The 21,498-nt window shown below is 50.0% G+C and overlaps 1 protein-coding gene across 3 annotated transcripts in view; it reads left to right on the forward strand.

Moving 5' to 3' along the window:
- The window catches only part of LOC144155837 (uncharacterized), a 148,097-nt gene that overhangs the window by 121,980 nt on the left and 4,619 nt on the right, over positions 1-21,498 (forward strand). For all 3 annotated transcript variants that reach the window (XM_077687514.1, XM_077687515.1, XM_077687516.1), the window contains one exon: positions 19,503-19,647. In XM_077687514.1, the coding sequence (XP_077543640.1) occupies positions 19,503-19,647 (145 nt within the window). The remainder of the gene's footprint in view (positions 1-19,502; positions 19,648-21,498) is intronic.

A 21,498-nucleotide genomic window follows, 5' to 3' on the forward strand; every position in this document is an offset into this window, starting at 1 on the left:
TGGAGCCCTGTATACTCTCTGGTTGTACATATCTGTTCGGCGGTGTACATAGCCTAACAGCACCGGCACAATATATCCGTACAGAGGAAACTTCGCGATCCGGGCATTCTCAACCCGCTTTGAGCGGGTCGTACAGTTTGGAAGCGTTTTTTTCTGCCTTGAGTATGAATTTTTCTATTGCATTTTGTGTCAAACGGTTACATTTTGCATGATTTCAGAAGGACTCCCGTGAGTCCGACTGAAGGGCTGTTATTTCTCAAAAGAACCAAGACAATAGGGGATAACACGAGCAAGTTGCAGTCACAAAAATAAAGGAGCTCTGCTTCGCAGCGGTGGAAAAAAGTCATGCAAAACAATACCAGAGCTCCCAACAAACATCACTCATCGTAGCAATATAAGGGAACACGGAAAATTGAAACCAAACCGACATAAATAATCGGGCAGCAATAAGCGTGCGCGCAATCGGCTTCGGGCACTCGCCTATCGTCCCCGACCGACATCGGACTGAGGGCAGTGACAGATGCGGAGACCACCGATGTTCGACATACTTTTCTCCAACATTGGGACGGACTTATCTGATCGTCGGGAGCACGTAAGGCAACACCGCTCGCCGGCAGAGATCGATGCTTCGATGTTGGGCGACAAAAGTAGAAAACGAAGTACCCGCTCTCTTCGCGCGTATAGTGTTTATCTCCGTCGTGGCGGCGACAACCATCTCCTCTCTGACACCTCGTGTACGGTGCTGCCCGTTTCCCTGCGATAAAGAGAGCATCGGGACCGTTTCTGGATTTGCAGACAGGGTCGTAAGCTTGATGCCCAGAATGTATACGGCGCTTTCCACACAGCCGTTATAGTTTAGCACTTTTAAATGGTCAGTATTTATTAAAGCCAACGTTCCGGGGGTATACAACACGGGGTGTGAGGTTTTGAAAGCTTAAGTTCAATATTGTGTCAAGTGGAGTACATGTTTTGAAGTTTTCTGAAAAAGCTGTATAGCTTTCCCCTGTATAGCCGCGCTCGCATGACTGTATTTCAGGTAAATGTGAGCATTAAAAAAAACCTCATTTAACGAATCAATTCATTTCAACCATCGCGACGGGCACTTTGACGAACTACTTAAAAGGATGCGCGTCCTTCTGTTGCAGCTTATTTGCGTACGTTATCTCGTGCAAAATTTTCATTGCCGGCTACTTTATTGAGCTAGGACAACATACTGCGGAGCTGTTTATTCCCTTACCTTTTATGGCTGGCAGACTTGGCAGTAATGAAATTACAGTTACGGTAATTTAATTACGTTTTGCTGTAATGAGTAATGTAATGAATTACTTTTGAGTGTTGGTAATTTAGTAATGTAATGAATTACTTCAGGCCAGTACTTTTATGGAAATTACTCATTACTTTGCCAATTACTTTTGACTACGATATAACCTGTCCGCTTCTCTTAAGGCATAAAAAGTTAACCAAGGAAAGTTGACCAAGTAGAGTTCCAATGCCCAGAGAGTCTCTGAGCATTGGAACTTCGTTCCCTTTCCATGCGTTCCGGGAATGCAGGATCATTCGAAGGGTGCCCGAAAACGAAAAAGTTCCTCATTATGTTCAACACAACCCTGCCCTCATCCGCGCCAGCGGAGCATCTTGTTAGAAACGCAAAAGACACTCTGTCGTACAAACGGGGACGCCTTTCCGATGCCCACTTTGAATCTCGGCTCCTTCTGAGAAAGATATCTAACATAGCAATGTATAGCTCTGTAAATCAACTGTACATAAGTTGGTGTATAAACAAATATTTTTGGAATTGCAGTGTATATGTATATGAGTTGGTAGTGTATGAGTGATGAATTTTCGTTTTAGTAATTTCATTACTTTTGAAAAGTAATAGTAATGTAATGTCATTACTTTGGGTCACTTGTAATTTCTAGTGTAATTTAATTACATTTTAGAAAATTCTAGGAAATTACTTTTCAGAGGTAATTTTGCCATCTCTGATGGCTGGTAAGCCGACTCTGACGACGCCCAGTGGTGTCTGTAGTATTGCAAAACGGTTCATCGATCCTGGCGCGGAAAGGGGCGCAGACTAACTTCCTCCAGATGTCGGATGAATACAGCTCACTACTTTGCTACTTCTGTATGTGTCATATCCTCGACATCGCTGACTCCGGCATTACTTTGCGGTGACGTTCGTTTCCGCGAGAAGCGCAAAAACAAATCGAGTAACTTCAAAAGTGTAACTTCAAACAAGCTCGGCGTATTGGCTACAGCTACAGTTCCTGTTTTCAAAACGGCGAAACGTGGGCTAGGCTGGGAGTACCGACGAGCTGTTTGTAACATTTGTGCTGCACGTGCCTACGCGCGCACATAAGACCTGGGTCATGTTTTTTTTTTTTTTTTTTTTCAAATAACGCCTCGGGACGAGAAAAGGGGGCTGGCACTGGCGCGCGCTGACTCGGAAGATACACGGCTTAAGCCGCCGGAGGAAGACATTAACTTCTATAGTTTGGTTTTGTCAAATGCGTTTCATGACTAAACCAGCTCACGGCAGTCATCAAGAGATCTCGACTGCATGCATTGCTTCGCGCTGCGCCGGGCCCTGCCGCTCCACTGCGCGCCACCTCGAACGGTTTCTCCGACGTCCGTTGCCTGGTGGCGTCCGGAGGGAAGCGTCGGACCCGTTACGCGAAGCCCAGTTACACCAAGTGGGACCTGCAGCTTCCTGTGGCGCTTGCAACCTTTGCGGCCCCCAAGGCCGACCCCCTTTCCTCGAACGGACCTGGGAGCCGCACTTTCCCGCCCCGTGACTCAGAAGAGAAACTCCTCCACACAGGCTGGCCGCATCCTGATGTCATCGCCGTAAATCGCCACGCCAGACCGTCCAGACGGTTCAGCACCTGTACGCTTTCCGCCGAGGGACGAAAAAAGAACCGCGCCAGAATCGTTCAAGTCGCAATCACTTCCCGCAGTGGTGCTGCTCGATGGGCAGCTTTTGTGGAGTGCCTTTGTGACTCAAATGCCGCAGCCCGTCTTGAGTCACACAGCGTTGCCGGTTGCATGTCATGGCAGCGGGCGAAGCGCTGCTGTGCGTCGTCCCACGGCTGCTCCTTCGCGGTGAGCGAGCTTGTTTACAAACGGCGACAAATCCGCGCACGACGACAGGCCACTCCAGATGTTGGTCACGTATCCCGTCGCCGGTTATCGGCTTTGCGCGTTGGGCACGCATGCCATCGGAGCGCGTTCGCGTGCTACGCGCTGCACCACACACGCCGCAGTGCTCGCTTCTTTGAACTGCGTCGCAACTCGCTGTACGCAACCTCCGGCATGTGACCGCGTGCCAAGCAGAGCGGGCGCTGGCTTGTGCTGGCCGCAGCCTCAGTGATTGTCCTCTTCGTGCAACTTTTATTTGCTCATCCGTCGTGATCTTACGATAGGCCGGTGCAGTATTCAAAAATGAAACTTGGCTTGCAAACAGAAGCAGCTCGGTGGGGAAGTAATTTGCCTGTAGCCGTGCTACCGTTAGCGTGAAAATTCAGGTATTACATCCTTCCGCCGAGAGACTTAATTGTCCCTCTCGGCGCGTAGACGTGTCGTTATGGCCTCCTCCACCCAGCCAGAAATGTCTCCGCGAGAGGCAATCCTGGCTAGGCCACCGGTGCGTAGCTGTGCTCGTCATCCCGGCTGCGAAGAGCTGCGCGAAGTGAGAGAAAGCGACCAAATTCTTGCTGACCGCACCGCCGCCGCAGGGCGTCCGTTAGCGGAGGGTAAGAGGAGGCGGTGTTGCCGAGTGGCGACGCCCGTCACAGGAGAGCGACGCGGAGGCTAATTTCTGCGCGAATCAGTGGTGTGCCGCTGCAGGCGTTGCTTCACGCTGAACGGCGTGACTAAGCATCGGCTACCAGCGACTTTCGTTTTTCCACCGACATTGCCTCAACCCAGCACGCACGCGCGTCGACCGGTTTATAAGGGCTTCCTCCGACCCGTGCACGGCTATGGCAATCGTCCGCGCGGAGCAATCCGTCGGCGGTGCGAGCGCGTGCTCTACCAGCGCGGGCCCGTGCATGCACGCAGTTTGTTTTTCACGCTTTCGGGCTCTCGCAACGGGCTGCAATGCCGCCGCTACCCCCGTGGCCCCCACCTGCGTGCCTCGAATGACTCGCTGCAATCTGCCCTGTGGCGGCCTTTCGCCAGCCTGATATTCCGCTGCTGCGCCGTAACATCGTGGATGCGCTCCAGGCGGCCTTTGTTGCCTGCGCATCCCGCCATTGTTTTGCTTATTGAGCGTAGCCTAAACGAATTGTGCTTTTTCTCCCGGCCGCGAACGCTTTTGTTCCCAAAGCACGCTAACTGCGTCCGAAACAATGCTCAAACTGCGCGTTGCGACAATATGTGACGCGTTTGATGCGTGGAGAATCAAACGCCCATTGTGCGCAGTTAACCTCGCCTCTGATTCGGCTGTGAGATTGGAAGAAACCGCGTTTTGACAGCTGCCCCCGAGAACGTCGTCCTTTTGGAGACTCCCTTCACCCACACACGCGTTAACATTCACCTCTCTCCGCTGAAACGTTGGTGTTGGGTAGGCCTACACTTGACAGTATCGGAAATATCCTTTGTGACCCTCCGTGCGTGCCGGCCGCTATATAGCATTTCTCGTAAGAAATAGCGACAGTATAAGGCAGGGGCAAAGTTTCTTGTTGTGCGGATTGTTCAGATGTGGGGGAAGTTCCGCCCACCGGATTTAACTCGTTTTTTGCTGCTTATTATTTGAGGCCCTACACAAGTAGTAAGTAGACGGCAGGCTGAGCAGCGAGTAGTCCGGTCCGCGGCGGGGGCCGGACACTGGGCGTGCCTGCGTACGGTGACGGGCCTTGGCCGGCGGCCAGCGGGCACCGAGCGGGCTGCAGCGCCTGGGAACGGCTTTCGAAGCTCGCCGACTGGAACCTTCCTCAAATCGATGAGCACGAGGAAAAGGGAACAGAGAGCGAGCGGCGCATAACAGCTGGGGGAGAGAGGCAGCGGCGGCTTAAACTGGAAGAGTTGGAAAGCGTCCGGGACCTTGGGCCATCAAGAGTGAAAGTTTTCGTGATATGGTTTCGAGACTCGGAGAAATGCCGCGTGTATTTACGTCGTTCGGCCACCAAGGTCACGCACCGGCACGACTCCGCTGCTCTCCATCGTGCGGGGCTCGCCCACTGAGCGCCAGTTTCTGGAACCGCTCGGCTTGGCTGCCGCCCGCGTTGCGTGTGTCGCCGGTCGACTTCTTGGCCGTCTGCGACTCTTTCATGCTAGGCTCTTTCATGCTTTAGCTTGGGGCCTTGCCTTTTTTTGTTGTTTTTGAACGATAACTACATTAATAAAGTTCCGTGACTGACTAATAAAATTCTCGTGAATGAAGTTCTCATGCAAGTTCTCGTGACTGACTGACTCATAGAGAGATAGACAGTCATCGTCAGAGACCTGAACACTGAACAGTACATTTCTTGCCGCTCGTGGAGATAATTAAATTTCTCGGGGCACTTAAAGGAGCCATGAAGAGAAAATACAACTTCGTTTAATTTGAAAGAACTAGGATTCAGTATCTCACTCAGCTTCATTACAGCCACAAAAGACGCTTTTTTAACGAAGAAAAAGCAAAAAGTATTTAAAACTTTCAAATTTTGCGCCACACTGACGTGTTATGAGCAAGAATGACGTCACATGGGCCAACAAGAAAACATAATTTTCAGTGCGTTAACTGCATGTTAGCATTCAAGTGATGCGGTGAAATGGAACTAGAGGCCCCATTACAGACGTCCACTCATGTGTCGTCGCGACAGGTCAGTTAGGCGGCCGCCAATCGCACAAACAAGGCTCCGTGACGTCATAGAAAAGTTGCGGGAAATTGGCTAGGGGGTCGCGACTGCTTCACACGTTTTCATTAATATCTCCGTTATTTGTTCGAAGATTGCGATGATATTGGTATCATTGTTATCGGGATTAAGCAGTCTTTCTAATAAACCCAACTTGTATTTTCTCTTCATGGCTCCTTTAAGTCTGCTTTTTTTATTTATTTACAAAATACTGCAGGCCTTTTTGAGGCCCAAGCAGGAGTGGGGTACAGATACAATATTCTGATACACATAACATTGCTTGCCTGCCTTGAAGCGGAAGCCTGGCGATTCCGTCTTTGCTGCTACATCGTATTCGTGCCCCTCTCTCCGCTTTCGTTTCTGCTCCTTTTGGCGCGAATTGCTTCCACAGGCGTCGTTACTGCTATGTCGTGTTTGCGTCTCTTTCCTCGCTTTCGTTTTTTCGTCTTTAGGAGTTTCCCCAGTTTCCCCAGAATCGGAGATGCTAGGCACCTGTTCTAACGCTATCTTGTCAGACGGCAAGCACTGCTTTTGTTCCAGTGCTGGCAGCGTTCCAAAATAGCGCAGTGTAACGCACTGGACCCATACTGTGGAGATTAATCCAATGGGAACACAAATGTGCTTTCTTTTTATTTACTTTTTACAGCGGCGACCACTTTTTTGGCCGGACAACAACGACGACGGTTTTTCGCACAATCGGGCAATTCAGGTTTTCGCCTTACAAGCGGTACCGAAGACGACAGAAGTATGAGCGCTAGAACGACGCGTATAGTACAAAGCAGCGCTTTCGCTTTCTTCTCTGCGTGTCGTTTTAATTTTCGTGGCGGTTTATTTTCCAAAGTACCGACAAGCCTCCTTTGCCGCGTTTTCGTATGGCGGCTCCCTAAAGCGCGATATCGAAATTTTAGCTATAAAGATGTGGAAACAAGGCTGCACCTTGTTTTCACATCTCCACCGGTATTTCTTACCCCCATAAAGCTGCCTCAAGGGGGGTGGGGTGTCTGAAGGATATTCATGTCGGCGTCTAAAAATCGATTTCATAATTTGCATAAATGGCGCGCCTAGTGAGGTTCATTGATTACCACCGGGCGTTAGCGGTGCTTTAACCTAATATATATCGTGGTTTTCCCAGGTTTTCCCCGTCCACAGCATGTTCATGCAAATACCTAAAAGAATAATTTTGGGGTTTTTACAAACTTCGTTCTTAACGAGTGTAAGCTAATAGCATCTTGTTTAAACGTAATGTGACGACACTTACTTTATTTTGGCGCGTAAAATTAGCTAATTTGGTTGTTGGTTGACTTGCTGGTCACGTTTTGACGCACCTAGCCGTCCTCCATTTCCTGATAACTGCTTATGCACACGGTAAAGTTTTTTTTTTTTTTATACAAGCATGCTGCGTTATTGGAAGGACCATGCACCAATACCAGTTGCTCATTTTGAGACCGACCATGTCTGCTAACTTGAACACTTTCACGTTATGTGGAGCAGCTAATCATGGCGTTGTAAACGTGGCGTGTCCACACACGCAGAGCATATACCGCACGCGTACCGGCAAAGCCCGAACATCGCGGCCTCAGTTAGGAAGTGGACGTTCTTTCGGCTCTTCGGCAATCAGCCGAGTGTGACTCTTTTTTTTTTTTCGTAATGTTGTGTGTCTTCTGCTGCGACCCATTCACGTGCGCATCAACGAGCATCGCTTGGAGTCTCCGCAGTGGAGAATGGGTTGCACGGTAGTTAATTAGACGTATTAAGCGTGGCTTCCTTCCCAAGAGTTCGTGACCGGCGTATTGTGTCACTTCGCGAGTCGCGGGATGTCCTTGCGAATAACCCGAGGGAGGACGGCGCTCGCGTGCAGTGCAGTCCGTCGTCCCACCGGCGACCCGGGGGGCTTGTCCCGCTCGCTTCGCGTGCTCGGCCTCGCGTTCGGCCTCGGAGCGTCTTCGCCGCGGGCCCGGGGGTTCGTCAGCGTTGAGCATCTTCCTCATTGACATGTAGCACCTGTCACTACCCTCCGACCTTCGTCGCGAACAAAGCCTCGTTCAAATTCGTTACGTTTTGCGCGAAACGTGTCTAAGGCGTTGCGCTGCTGAGCACGAGGTCGAGGGTTCGATTCCCGGCCGCGGAGGCCGCTATAAAAAACGCCCGTGTGTCCGAGATCCAGCGAGCGAGCTACAACGAGTCCAGCGAGCGAGCTACAACGACAAGGCAAGCCCCTGAAGTGCTCTGGGGCCCTATTCTCGACTGCACAAATTGCCGGCAATTCAGGCAATTTTCCGGAAGTCTTTTCTTATTGGCTTTCAATTTTGGTCACGTGCTTCCGGTTGACAGAGCGGTTGTGTGTGCTGTCGTCATTTTGACGTTTCATGTCGTTTACGGACACCAGTTCTAAAGTTTGCCTTATTTCTCGTTACTAAAGGCGCATAATTCTTGCCGGCAATGAAAAACCAGACTAAATGCAGCGGAAATGACAACGTAAGCCTGTCTTTGCTATTCAACAACAATACTGCTTGTAATACACACCCCCTCTGTGATTGGCTGAGAAGGCGTGACGTAATTTAAATAGTTGGCGGGAACGATTACGTCATGCATTGGCAACTTCAGTCTCCGTAAAAGTGACGCAATACTACGTAACAGCTTGAAAATGACGGCTGTTTTTGTCGCAAAATACAAGCAAAATAGCGCGCAATATTGCCCCGGCTTACGGCGCCGCGAAATGTGCGGCAATTTGCAGCAGGCGCAGTTTCGCATGCGCGCTGTTTAAAGCACGTTTCCTACCGAAACAAATTATAGTTTCAACTGCTTCCAAGTCAGCGATCATGGAACATACAAATAACATGCAGTATTTTGCTTTTATGCTTGGCAATAAAATAAAAATTATTTGTTTGGCGTAACCGCAACATAAGAGGGCAGTACAAGCCTCTCCATGACAAAGAGAACCCAATGCATGGCATTTGTCCATACTTGTCCTAGTAAGCTGTTGGGTCACATGATCGAACTCAAGAGAAAAACAACAATGAAAAGTGACTATTTAGTTCATTACGGCGCTGATTGCAGTCGAGCTTGACGAATGAGTGAATCGGCGAATTCGGTGCGCTCCGCGGTTATCAGGCGTAGCGCTTCACTGCTCTTATGTGTCATACAAGCGATGGTCGCGGCCGTCTTTTTCTGTGATCACGCCACAAACTTGTAACATAGCAGCAGACGATGGCGTGGCGGCGGTGGCGGCAGGGAAGGTGATAACGCAACAAAGCTTGCATTGAAGCAGAGAGCCCAGCTATGTTAATAAAAGCGATTGAAAGAAATAAATAGATACGGTAAAAAAATCGTGTGATCCGCCTTTTCGCTCGACATCCGCCTTTCGCTCGCTTTTGGATCAGCGTTACTCGATCGCCTTGTGTTGTTGGCGCCAAATTTGACCTCCAGAAATGTGTTTTTCTTGTCAGCCTCAGCTACCGTCTTAATTTTTATAGTACATGCCAAGTGTTTTTATATCTTTCTTGCACAATATTTGATACCTTGGTAGTGATATTTATGAGTGACTCGTCAAATTACACTGCATGTCGTCATAGCTATAGGTGCAGCACGTCACTGATTGCTTACGTCGTGCTTACGCAAAAAAACATGGGCGAGTTGCCGGCAATTTGTGCAGTCGAGAATAGGGCCCCTGCACTTAAAAGAACAGGGGCGGTATTCTCGAGTTTTGTCCCTTTTGCGTCCCTTTCAAAAGTGTCCCTTTTGGCAAGCTCTGATTGGCTAAAAGCAAACAACCGGAAGTGACGTAACGCAAGCGCGGCAAACCTACTGGCAATGCCCACTGCTTAACCGGAAGTACGTCACGATGAAAGGGACGCAAAAGGGACGTTTTCAAAAGGGACACGTACGAGAATACCGCCCCAGAACTCCCGCTGGCGCAGTTTCAAGCAGGGGGCGCGCGAGCACTGCGAAGGAGGGAAATTTGAATTGCATTGGGTGGTAGCAGTGAGCAGATAACGGCGCTACAGCCCATTATGGTGAATCACTGCTCTGCACTTCCGACAGCTTTCACATTGAGTGGAACGGCTTTAATTTTTTTAATGCGTTCTTTAAAGCACCTACACAACACGTAATGGGTGAAGCTGAGGCGTTTGAGCAAGTGTAGATGAACTGGTAGCCTTACAATGGGGAAGGAACATTTGAACCACGAGATAAATTGTTCAGAGACGAGAACTGTTCTTGTCATGATGATGATGATGATGATGATTTCTATTGGCTTCCCCTTTGTAGAGGGGTGATGACATGTCATCTTACCAAAAAGGACTAATATACCCATGTTTTACACTCTTGGCTTAATACTAGCGCTGCTTAGGGCAGGCACAAAAAGCTTATTAGGCAAAAAATAAATTTTTTTTCCTGCTACAGGTTGTAACTGACCTAGGCAATATTATCTTCTCTGCTTTTCGTCCACAAGCATTCTAATCTTCTTTTCGTCCCCTCGACAGCCTTGAAGTTAACTTCCTCTGTGATACCCTTAAATCCTAGGACTTCTGGAAGCCGAGTATTGCCTTCATGTAGATTTGGATGGATATCCTCACATCCTAACACTATGTGCCGTATAGTTTCTGTTTCTTTTTCGCAGACCACGCATACCCCATCATTTAGTTAATACTTCCCCACAAAACTCTTAGTTCGCAGGCAACCTGCTCTAGCCTCAAAAAGCAAAGCACTGCCTTTGGAATTATCGTACAAATTTTCCTTTCCGATGTTCAATTTCTCAGCCCTGTACATCTCTAACGACGTTTTACTTCCATTTTTTTCCTCCATTTATTCGTTTCAATCTGCCTTGCCTCTTTTTGGTTACCTTGGCTGTTTTGGATTCTCCACTGTTCTTTCCGTATTTCATCGTTAGCCTTCTAGTCTTTGTTAACCACTGCGTGTCCACGCTTTTCAAGTACAGGTACCTAAAAACCTTAGCTGCCCACCTTCGTTGATCCATTGCTCTCAGCCTCTCAGCCTCATCTCAGCCTCATCTCAGCATATTTTACTCTGTGCTTCTCTAACTTCAAACGACGCCCAGCCCATATCTCCCTGAACTGCTTCGTTGTTTTTCCATGCGCGCCTAAGGCCAAACGTCCTACCGTTCTCTGGTTTAGTACTTACCGGTTTACGTCAGGCCGCCGTGAAAGCTTACTTTCCCGCATTACGATTGTGCATGCAAAGAAGCCTGATACGGGGGGGCATAAAAAATAACAATAACTGGCTGGTAGTTATTGATGGCGAAAAAAATTGGTGACGTCGACGTCGCCGCGTCGTCCTAATAAAAAAAAAGGAATTCAACAAGAAAAAAATTCTTGTGTGTGCGCGCGTAAAAGGGCAGATTACCCTCTACAAAGAAGTTCGGAACGAGGCAACGCATCGCGTCTCCGCCTCTCCATCTTTTTTTTTTTTTAGTACAACGAAGGGATTCTCGCTTGATCCGCATATTAAAGATTCGGGGTGTAAACGAATCCGAATTTAATGGGACCTTATCTCTCTTTTGATGCCACGGGAAATTTGGAACGACGTTGCTTCCAGCAACGCTGGCAATCAATAGTTACTAAAAATCACTAAAAATCTGCTCATTGAACTTATGAACTTGTCCGTGCGTACATTTCTTTTTGTCAGCCGCGCTCAAAACCGCTCCGTATGTGCGAACCTTTATCCACACACGCTGCAGCCTACGGGCAAAATCGGTTGTTACCGCCGAGTGACAGACACCCGGTGGAGGCGCTCCCCGACCTGCATGCTCGGTGGTCGCGATTGCAGAGAAGAGCCCCACGCGGGGCTGGACGAGCCTCAAGAGCGCCGCCTGCAGCCGTCCATCGTGCGGAGAATGCAGTCGTCGTGCGGCGCCATTAACCTCGTCAGCGGGGCATCAAGTGAGCGTTCTCGTATGCACAGACCTCGATTCCTGGCGGGAGCTCCTTTTCGGCGAGTCTTGCAATGACCGATGGCAGACGCCGGGTCACGGGGTCGGAGGAAGATTAAATTATTGCGTTGCCGACAGCAACCGAAGCCTCCGACGCAGGCCACGGGAGCCGAGGCGGCCTCGTTTCGCGGCCGATCCGTCGTCGTGCAACTCTGGCGTGCGCGGCCGACGAGCGTCGCATTCCACCACATTGTTTCATTAGGGGAATCAGAAGTATTACTGCGCTCCCTCTGCCTATGGCTCCGTCTGTCGAGCCTGCCTGTGTATAATTGCGCAGCGCAAAAGGAGCTTCTTGGTTCGAACCTCGCCTTGTTGCTTCTTTTCTCTATCGTCACACTGATGTGCCTATGCGTCACTAAAGTGTGGGGGCTACAGCTCAGAGGCGTTTGTTGCGATTTTACAATCAATACGTTGGCAATCTTCGTTTATGTTCTTCTTGCTCTTCGTTTTATGCATCCAGCTTCTAAAGGGAAAACATATGATCACCGCTCCTCTCATCCTTTACTTCCCTCACGACACGGTTGTGTTCCCCGCACCTGTAAGGGAAGCGGGAAAGCGATTCAGCGCAACAGTGGCCATGGCAGGAGGGGCGCTTCTTTTTCGCCGCCACCATCTGCAAAAAGATGACCTTAGCATTCATACTCAGTGTAGCTATTCAGTGTAGCAGTGTAGCAGTGGCTACTCAGTGTAGCTATTGAAGCGATGGAGCATTAGTTCGTTCCCTTTGGGGAATGCTTTGTAACAACACTGCGAAGCAGTCCGTTGTCTCGCCACCGGCAGGTGTTCTGTTGGAAAATGCGGGCGCAGCTGAACTGTGGGTCTCGGTAGCTGTTTACCTGGTTCGCATAAACCCATCGCGTAGTGGAATGGTGCGCCGTGCAGCAGAGAGCTGCCGCTTGCCCTTCGGCTTGAGCCGCAGCGTGCCGGGCATGTGCGGCCGGGTGGCCTCCTTCGCTGTTCAAACGGCTTCTTCCAGGCGACGCCTGTAGCACGGGGGCAGCTGGCTACAGCCAACCGGTGCAGTTTGCCTTCCGCATTTGCGGCAGCCTTCGCGAGTGGATGAGTTCTCTCGAGGCGGAAGCTTCCGCGTGTACGCCGTTTGTGCTGGCCTTGTTCCGAGCGTGTTTGCGGTGGGCGTTCCTGGCGCGTTTGCATACCTCTCCGGGATTTACCGAACGGAGGCCGCCGGCGCGTGCGCTGGGTGCCGCCGCCGCCGCCGCCGCCGCCGCACTGCGGCGCACTCGACCCGCGGGGCAAACAGCGCCTTCTTCCCGAAGCGCGCCTCCACAGGGCAAGGGGCCACAGCCTTACCCTGGCCGCATACCTCCTTGCGTCTACCACGTTCGCAGTCACGGCAACAGGGCCGATCGCTCCTCCTGTAATCCCCGCGATGGTTTGCGCCTCAGAAGGGCAGGCACTCACCTATCCATGCTTCCATTTATACCTGATCGAACTTGCTACATGGATGGATGCTGTGTCGGGCGCCCAGTAATCGCTGGGCACAGAAGGAAAGCAAGAACCATTCGGTTGCGTTGCAATAGCCCCGCGTGCACCTCATTTAACCACTAAAGCCGCAGCGGGCATTCATGCGTGGACTTCGGGTTACTACATCGGAATATACTGTGCGTCAAACGGGGCCTTTTGGCTCTACTGCTTGTCTCACCGTGTTCCCGTGATACTGGTTGGAAAAAATATATAAAACCAGGCATAAGGTGAGAGAGAGAGAGAGAGAGTGGGGGGGGGGTAGCTTTGTTAGAACAGGCAGTTAAAAGGGCGGGGTTGTCGTCGGCATAGGGGATTTGGATCCCTGGATCCGAACTACCCAGAACGCGTCATCTTAGTGTCGGGGTCCGGACATTTCGGTGCACGGACGGCTCGGTGCGGAGATTTCTGTGCACGGGATGTCCCAGGCATTTCTTTTAAATGCAGAGCATTTCAGTAACTCACGATGTCACCCGCGTTGTCCCGTCGTAGTCCACACCGTCGTTGTCCGCACCCCTCCCCCTACACTGTATAAAAGAAAATACTATCCGGCGCCTGGTTTCGATCCCTCGACCCTGCGGGCGGAACGCAATGTACATGGTGCTCTACCCACTGCGCCACAAAGCCGACACAGAATGGGACGCTACGAACGCGCCTTATATCGTTGACTCATTCAAATTACTGCTGACGAGCGCTCTCTCGTCAGCAGTTGCCACAAGTGCAACAACATTAACGTAACGCAAACTACTTAACGTCGTGCGCCCCCGGAAATGCTCTGCATTTGATCGTGCCCTTCGCGAGGGGGATGTTCATGGAGGAAAGAAAAGGTTAGGAGAGGCCGTGACGTCACATTTGTGAAGCCGAGTCCCGCCATGACTTGAGCCCACGGAGCCCAGCACTCTATCCCATCATCCTTTGCTGTCTCCGGTTTGATTTGACTAACATGGCGTCGCCCTGCCCTCCCGCTTCGAAGCGAAAACAGCTTCGTCGCTAATTCCTCGGTGCGATGTGATGTTCTAAGCTGTTGATTTCGCCTTCAATTTGCCCATTCTAACCCTCACCCAAAGTTTCAATCGAAAAACGGCCTTCGTTTTTGAGATAGAAGGACGATTTTTCAGCTCTTAAGCCTGGCAAAGTAGCGTTTGTCGTCGTCATAGCAACAGGCTCGCGGGATGGCGCAACGACGGCAGAGTTTTCAAACTGGCCTAATCTAAAAACGTTTGTCGTAGTGACTGCGCTGGTTTGCAAGCGTAGCCAGGCAGCGAAATGCCAAGCGCCTTAAAAATTTGTCCGTTCTATTTGCCCAAATTTGGTCGCCGCAGTTATAAACAAGTAAGCAACATTGTCCATGGGCTCAAGAAAAATGACGTAACTTCCTCCACACTTTTCGCAATGCATTGGGATGCCAGGGGCCTCTCCTGAGTATTCTTTCCTCCATGGGGATGTTTCACTGCGTCGCCATGCGAACAGTTTGCCACGCTTTAGTTTCAGTTCTTTCTTTGCTGGGGTGCCGACGAGCGGCGCCACCTCCTCGCACTTCGCCGCGGGAGGATCCGCGGCGGGAGCGAGAGATGGCGCTGGCGTCTCCGCGGCCGCGTCTGCGGCCTCCGCGGGCACCGGCGCCGGCGCGGGGTCATCGCCCTTCTTTAAAAGTTTAGTTCGCACGCCACGCAGGAACTTTTCTTCGTCCGCTCTTATATTAATATTTTCATTTCTTCAGATGATCTGATTTTACGTTCGAGAGTTGTGTTTGTGCCGCACTGCGAGCAAACGAACGCTGAAACGAGGGGGAGCATCAGTGCGTGAAACCCCGTTTTGATAGTAAATGTTAAAAATTAACGTAGTTAATTTACTTCCGTTCAACCTTTCTTTAGTTCAACATCACGTGAACAACTCTAATATTTTAATTCAAGTGTTACCGAAGCGATTTGATTTCACTTGCCCTAACGCTGCTGCTTACAATCCATACCTATATATCTCTTCCCACCCCCACCCCCCAAACCGCCGGGAAAAAAAAAGAGAAAGGAAACGTGTGCCTTACCTTTTCATTATTTTCTCTGTCAATCTCGTCTTCATTGCATTCGGTGCCGGTTATACTTAAAAGCTAACCAACGATCCCACTTACAGTGGCGTCGCTAAAGGTGTGGGGGTGGGGAGGGCTGAGCACCGCCGGCTACCAGCCCCTGTGGTAGAGAAACGGGGGTGTCACTTGTGCTTCTACAATGTGTAAACGACGTCGCAGCTCTCGCCAAACCAGCCTATTCATTTTTTTCTTCTTATAATGGAAGAAAGCGAGGAATGTCTGGGGTGCCCATGCCATGCGCGACTTGAAGACTCGATGGGGTCGACAGGCGCCAACGATAGTGGCCATCGTGTCCTCAGCGGCTCTTCGGGTGACTTCTTGTTGCGCATTGGAGAGGTTGTGTGAGCTCATGGTGAATGTACAGCTTTTTCATGCATCACTGCGGTGACGCTTCGGAGACCGTGAACTCCGCTAGGCCTGTAAGATTTTCAGATCTGTGAGATCTGTGAGCGGGGATAAATTGCGACGAAATGTTGCAAATGCATCTGGGTTCAGTTTTCAAGCTTAGACATTTTTTTTTGTTTGTTTCGCGATTGTAAGCGCGGTATTCTGAGCACTCTTGTCGTCTTCAAACCCAGGAAAGAAAAAGTGCGTGCATTACTGGGACCGAAAGTTCGACTGGAGGCCCGTAACTAGATTCTCAAGCAAACTGCTCGTTTCAACATTAAAGGTAGCAGCGCGAAATCACCGCGAAACCCCTCCGACCAGGAAAATGTCTTTCCTGCCTCGTATGCGCTGTGTCGCCACGTCTGGTAATGCCGGCGCGGAATCGTGAGCTGCTGCTGCCGCCGTCGAGTTGGCTCCGGTTTGCGGGTTCCTCCCTGTCAATCGGCGAAGATGGCACCGACGGGAGCCGCACGCGGGCGACCTTCGAGCCGGCGGCGGCTGTCAAATCGTGTCGGCGACCGGGGGCCATTTAAGTGCCGCCGAAAGTCTCCGGGGTGCACGTCGGTTGGGCGCGGGAATAATGAATAACGAACGGCGACCGCTGACGAAAGCGACGACGGAGAGTGGTCCGGGAAGGCGGCGGAACCGAACGGGAATGCGCTGCGGAGGATGGGAGGAACGGGCGCGCTCGCATGTGGGTCACGCGCGCAAATGAGTGGCGCCTCGTTGGAATCGTTATTCCCCCGGCCCGGTAAAGGAGAGACGCTCGTTTCGGCAGAAGGCGCTCGGCAGTCGCGCCTCGGCGGCACGCATCCGGGGCCGAAGAATACGTCTAGGTGGTGTTGGCCCCAGGTTTGGCAACTCGAAGCGTTTTTGCGTAATATTTTGTCACCGTGGGCAAATAATTGTTAATTTATCATTTGGGAGATATAGAAGCTGCAGCTGTATTCAAAAAGGCCAGTTCTTTTTCTACGACAATATCCTGATATGTCCGTAAAAAAAAAAAAAAAAAAAGCTGGCGACAACTGTGTTTGCAAATTAATTTGAGCGTGACAGCGCGCTTACATGTAACTCTTAAAATTTTCGGCATTTTGGGGGGCAACCGAATGTTTGTAAAGCAGCTTTGTTTGGATAGTGAGAGTGTGCCTTTTATTTAGAGAAAATTGCACAAAAATGCATTATGCCATCGTAAACACCAGCTAATTGTCTTAGCTGATTTGCATGCCGCAAAAATGGCGAATATTAACGTCTTGCGTAAATTAAAAAGAAAAGCATATAAAATAACTCCACCAGTTGGCTGTACGACTGGCCCTGAACGAGGTGTTTTTTAATTTTATTTAATACATACGGCTGACCACAGTTGTGGTCCCGGCAGGACGAGCACTTGAATATCACAATATTACAAAAAGAGCAAAAGGGACAAAAAAAGGGGGGGGGGGGGGCAGACATTGCATTGAAATTGCCAATATACCAAGACACAAACAACAACAACACACAAAAAAACAGGGTTATACAGAATCTAACGAGTATGGCTCAGTAATGGAATTCCACTCAGCCACGGTACGTGGCTGAGTGGAATCAGTATGCGCATGGCATGGTGTTAGCGCATGGTATGGTGTTATGCGCATGGTATGGTGTTAGCGATCTAGGGTGGTGGTGCCGCGTGTGTCTTGTAGTCAGGGTGGATATATACGGGAGGGGTCGACAGCCAATTCATGGTTAGTAAGTGAGCAGAGGAAATCGAGACGAAGTTTCTGTCTCCTTAACTGAAGCTTGGGAATTTTATTGGCAATCATTAATTCAGAGGGGGAATCTGTGCGACGAAATTTTGAAACAATGAACAAAAATATGCAAATGTTCAATTGCTAAAAACCAGGTAAAAATAAAACACGGTATCAATCTAAAAGTGCAATCACTGCACTAGATTGTTGTCCATAACCCACGTTATGCGGAAATAAAAATATCACGTCTGTTTCAAACAATCATGCACCCGATAATTCGGTCGCCGAAAAGTTTGCGCACCGATATGTCCGCACACCAATGTGTCCGTGCACCGAAATGTCCGCACCGAAATGGCCTAAACCCATTTCGTAGTAGTGCAGCAGCTACGTGGTCCTGAAGGGGGATAGAGACGGGTACGTAACTCGCCGAATTCTGGGTCGATGTCATTTACGGGGTTGTTTCAGTGTGGCGGATTAAAAGGTGGGAGGGGTGGCTGAAAAAGGGCCAGGATGATTTTAAGATTTCCACTGCCAGTTTAGTGCCCACGCGTATCGTGTCGGAAACCACTGCAGTGAGTGAAATGAGCCTGAAAAGTTCCTCGCCTTGCACGTCAGGGCAAGTTGTGGCCTTTTCTGTTACGAAGTAGTGCTCAAGTATCTCGGTCGTGATGCTGGTGGCGGACCGCGCAAAGTGCCTGCGCGTTCCCACGCCCCCGAGCGGTGTCCACTGGGCACCGATGATCGGGGGACAAACCTTGAACTTGGCCGGCGATGAATGGGGAGCGCGCCTTGAATGGAGCCACTCAAGCGTGGCCCGGCGCGATCCCGGCGGAGCCCGCGGCGAGCACTCAAGCGCGACTGACCAAAGCAATTAATCGGCCGAGCCGCGCGCGGGCAGCCGGTAGCGCCCTTCGTTCCACGGAGCCCCGCGGCTTTTAACGGCGCGGCTGCAGCCTGTTTGCACAGGGCATCGTGGCGGCGGCCACTCAAACAGGAGCGCGCTCTTTTTTTTTTTTTTTTTTCTCGGGCGACCGGCAGTGCTGTTGGTACAAGTTTCTGCCCAGAAATGTTCCCGCAAAATCGAGAGCCTCGGCCGACCGGCCGGCGTGCGGAGAAGCGCACGCGGGCATTCCGCGCTCGTCGGCTGTTTGGGGCGCGCAAACACGGCACGCGCTCCGCCGGTCGGACGCACCACCTTTCGGTCGCGACCCCGGTCGAGCGGCATAAACCACCCGGCCTGCTTCGAGGAGCTTCCCGCGCGGCACAGCAACGCACCGAGGCCTGCGGCGACCGCGCACTGGCCTGCTCTTCCCTGCTCATCTTGAGGTCGTCGGTTCAATCCCTCCCTTGGTCACGCGCCGAGCAGCCGCAATTTCGTGGGGGCCTAGTGCGAAAATACGCACCGCGTGTTGACCCCTCGGTCCTTCCTCGAGACAGATTGTGTATAATAATCTTACAAGTTCCCGGTGTATCTTGGTTTATTCCTGCAAATTGCAGGTGTTTGTGAATGATTCTGAAGTTATGATGTGTATTCATTCATTCGTTCAGCTTTATTTGTGCGTTCTCACCAACAGCGCATGTATGCCTTGCCAGGTGCTAGTGGTGCACAAAGTATGTACGGCCTTTGTCAGAATTTCCTGGAGTAACATAAGCCTTCCGGTCCACAAAGAATTCAAAAGCTTAACCTTTAACTGTAACAAAATTATTTTGTGACAGTGAGAAAGAAAGGCGTTTTCTCGACCTTTTTGTCATAAAACGTTTCAGCCTGGCTTGGGGCGTAAACTTGTACATGAGTCTTTTGTGGCCTGTGCACTTTCGGCGTGGCCTAGAAAATTTTGACAGAGACTGTACTTGGCACCAAAAAATGTATTCTAGACTGGTGAGTAATGAGACATTATACAACCCACCTTAGTCCATTTAATGAGAACACCGCAGGCTAGAGCGGCGTGTCGCGTGAGACTCTTGGTTTGCCCTCATGACAGTGTGATACAATACAGAGACGCACATGCTGACGGTGTCTTTCCCCCTTCTTCTCCCATTCGCAGTCGTTCTTCGGGCGGACGTACAACAACCTCTCAGCATTGGGGGATTGCAAGAACAGCGGGCAGTGTGTCATCAACAAGAAGAACCGGACCTCTTGCAAGAGCTGTAGGCTCAAGAAATGCCTCATGGTTGGCATGTCCAAGAGTGGTGCGTATGCTTGGTGCACTTAAAGTGTTACTTGCCGGGAGCAGTTTTTGCAGGAAACACGTGTGCATGAAGGGTTTGTCTCATTTGAGTGTATTTAATGTTTCAAGCTAGGGTTCTCCCCAGAAATCTTTGGAGGGGGGGGGGGGGGGGGGGGCATATGAAGAATAAGCAGGGGTTATATACTGGGGTAACCGCAGGGAATTTTTAAATAAGCAGGTGGAAATAATTTTAATTTCGCACTAAAATTGCAAGGTGGCACCATGTGCCGTCTAAGTGTGACACTAAGTTACGTGTTCAAACAATTCCATCGATTTCGACGCACGATTTAAAAACCGTGTGAAGGAATATGGAAGGTTGCACATTATTGTTGCTTTAGCCGAGGACAAATTTATAAATACCTCATTTAATCTCGCATGCAGTTAAGATTTCAGAAGTTCTAGGGCATTATCAGCAAAATAGTCTCGGATTAAGGTGTTTTAAGTGATGCCCTTTCGTTTTGGACAAAGAAAAGTCAGTTGTCTGCCCCTTTAAAGTTGAGTTGTGATAGAAATTCGCAAGAAATTAGTTTTACTTGGCCCTGCTGAGCCAAAACTTTGCCAGATAGGCTCACAAATTGGTTGAGTTCTGAAACGTTGTTTGAACCAGAATGCTCATGCTAAAGGAACTTCAAGGTGCTTGAACCAGTCAGAACCCTGTCTACTGTGTTGCATCCTATTGGCCACCTGGTTCGAATGCAAATGAAGCAAAAATTTTAACTGTGCAGTGCTTGGCGTAAAGCTTGGTGCAGTCCTTGTGTTGCTGCTTTAGTTATTATAAAGTTAAGGAGAAAAAAAAAACGAAAGAAGCTCGCACTAGCACGTAAGACTTGAAGGTAGCAAAGCTGTAGGAACCACCACGAAGGTTTAATTAAGTCCACGATTGCAGCCGATTTGTTTCTTCACTGCGGCAACGACCTTTACTCTATCATTGTTGCTATAAGTGTGAGCTTCTTTTATTTTTCTGGAAGTGATAATCATTGAACATCACCCCGGAGGGGTGTATGCTATGACGTGTCTTCCTCGTTCCGAGCAGATGTTGCCTGTTGCCACGATTGCGACTAGTGCAGAGGTGTTTTTTTTTTTTTTTTTTTTGCCAATCTTGGCCAATATTGGTCAATCTCCCTAAGTGGGTATGCTTGGCTTGACAAACGTGCTCTGGGGATGCTGGGCGGTCGTCGCGAGGCACGCACACACGAGCGCCAGGCATTTTCTTGGTTTGTTAAATGCCGGGCAGTCGCCGTGAGGCCCGCGCTCAAGTGCGTGCGCTTGCCAATTTCTTGGTATTTTCAAGTGCGGACACGAAAAACTACGATTTGCTAAACAGCTTCGCTGTTAAAACATTCATGTCACCTGAGAAGGCAAGGGTGGCGACTATTTATGAAAAGCCCAGGCTAGCAAAAGTGGAAGCAGTCTTAACAGGTACGTCCCGTCGTTGCCACTTCAGCAGGAAAATAATGTTTGAATAACGTCCACCTGAAAACATGCTGAAGGTTGTTCATATGGAAATGCTGTGCTGTTCCATGTGTGCGCGCGAGGCAGCACAGCACGACTTTGCTCACCTGGCTTCTCGGAGCCAAGATCGGCATTTTACTTAAAATTTTCTCCCAACTACTGCAAACAAATAAATGCAGCCATATTGGTCACTACACTGCTTCTGTGGCGCATCGTTCACAGCCAAGTGTGGTTTTTTGTGATGGCTATTGTATTCCTCCTAAATGGCTGCACGGGGCATACAACCATTTTAGCTTGCTCTGTCTTAGCTCTTACAAACAGGATAAATTTCAGGGCTTGGCAGCCGCCTGATGAACTAACT

Source organism: Haemaphysalis longicornis, unplaced genomic scaffold, assembly GCF_048455015.1.
Source record: "Haemaphysalis longicornis isolate Haplotype H1 unplaced genomic scaffold, Haemaphysalis longicornis Haplotype H1 scaffold_1, whole genome shotgun sequence".
In the NCBI taxonomy this organism is placed as follows: domain Eukaryota; kingdom Metazoa; phylum Arthropoda; class Arachnida; order Ixodida; family Ixodidae; genus Haemaphysalis; species Haemaphysalis longicornis.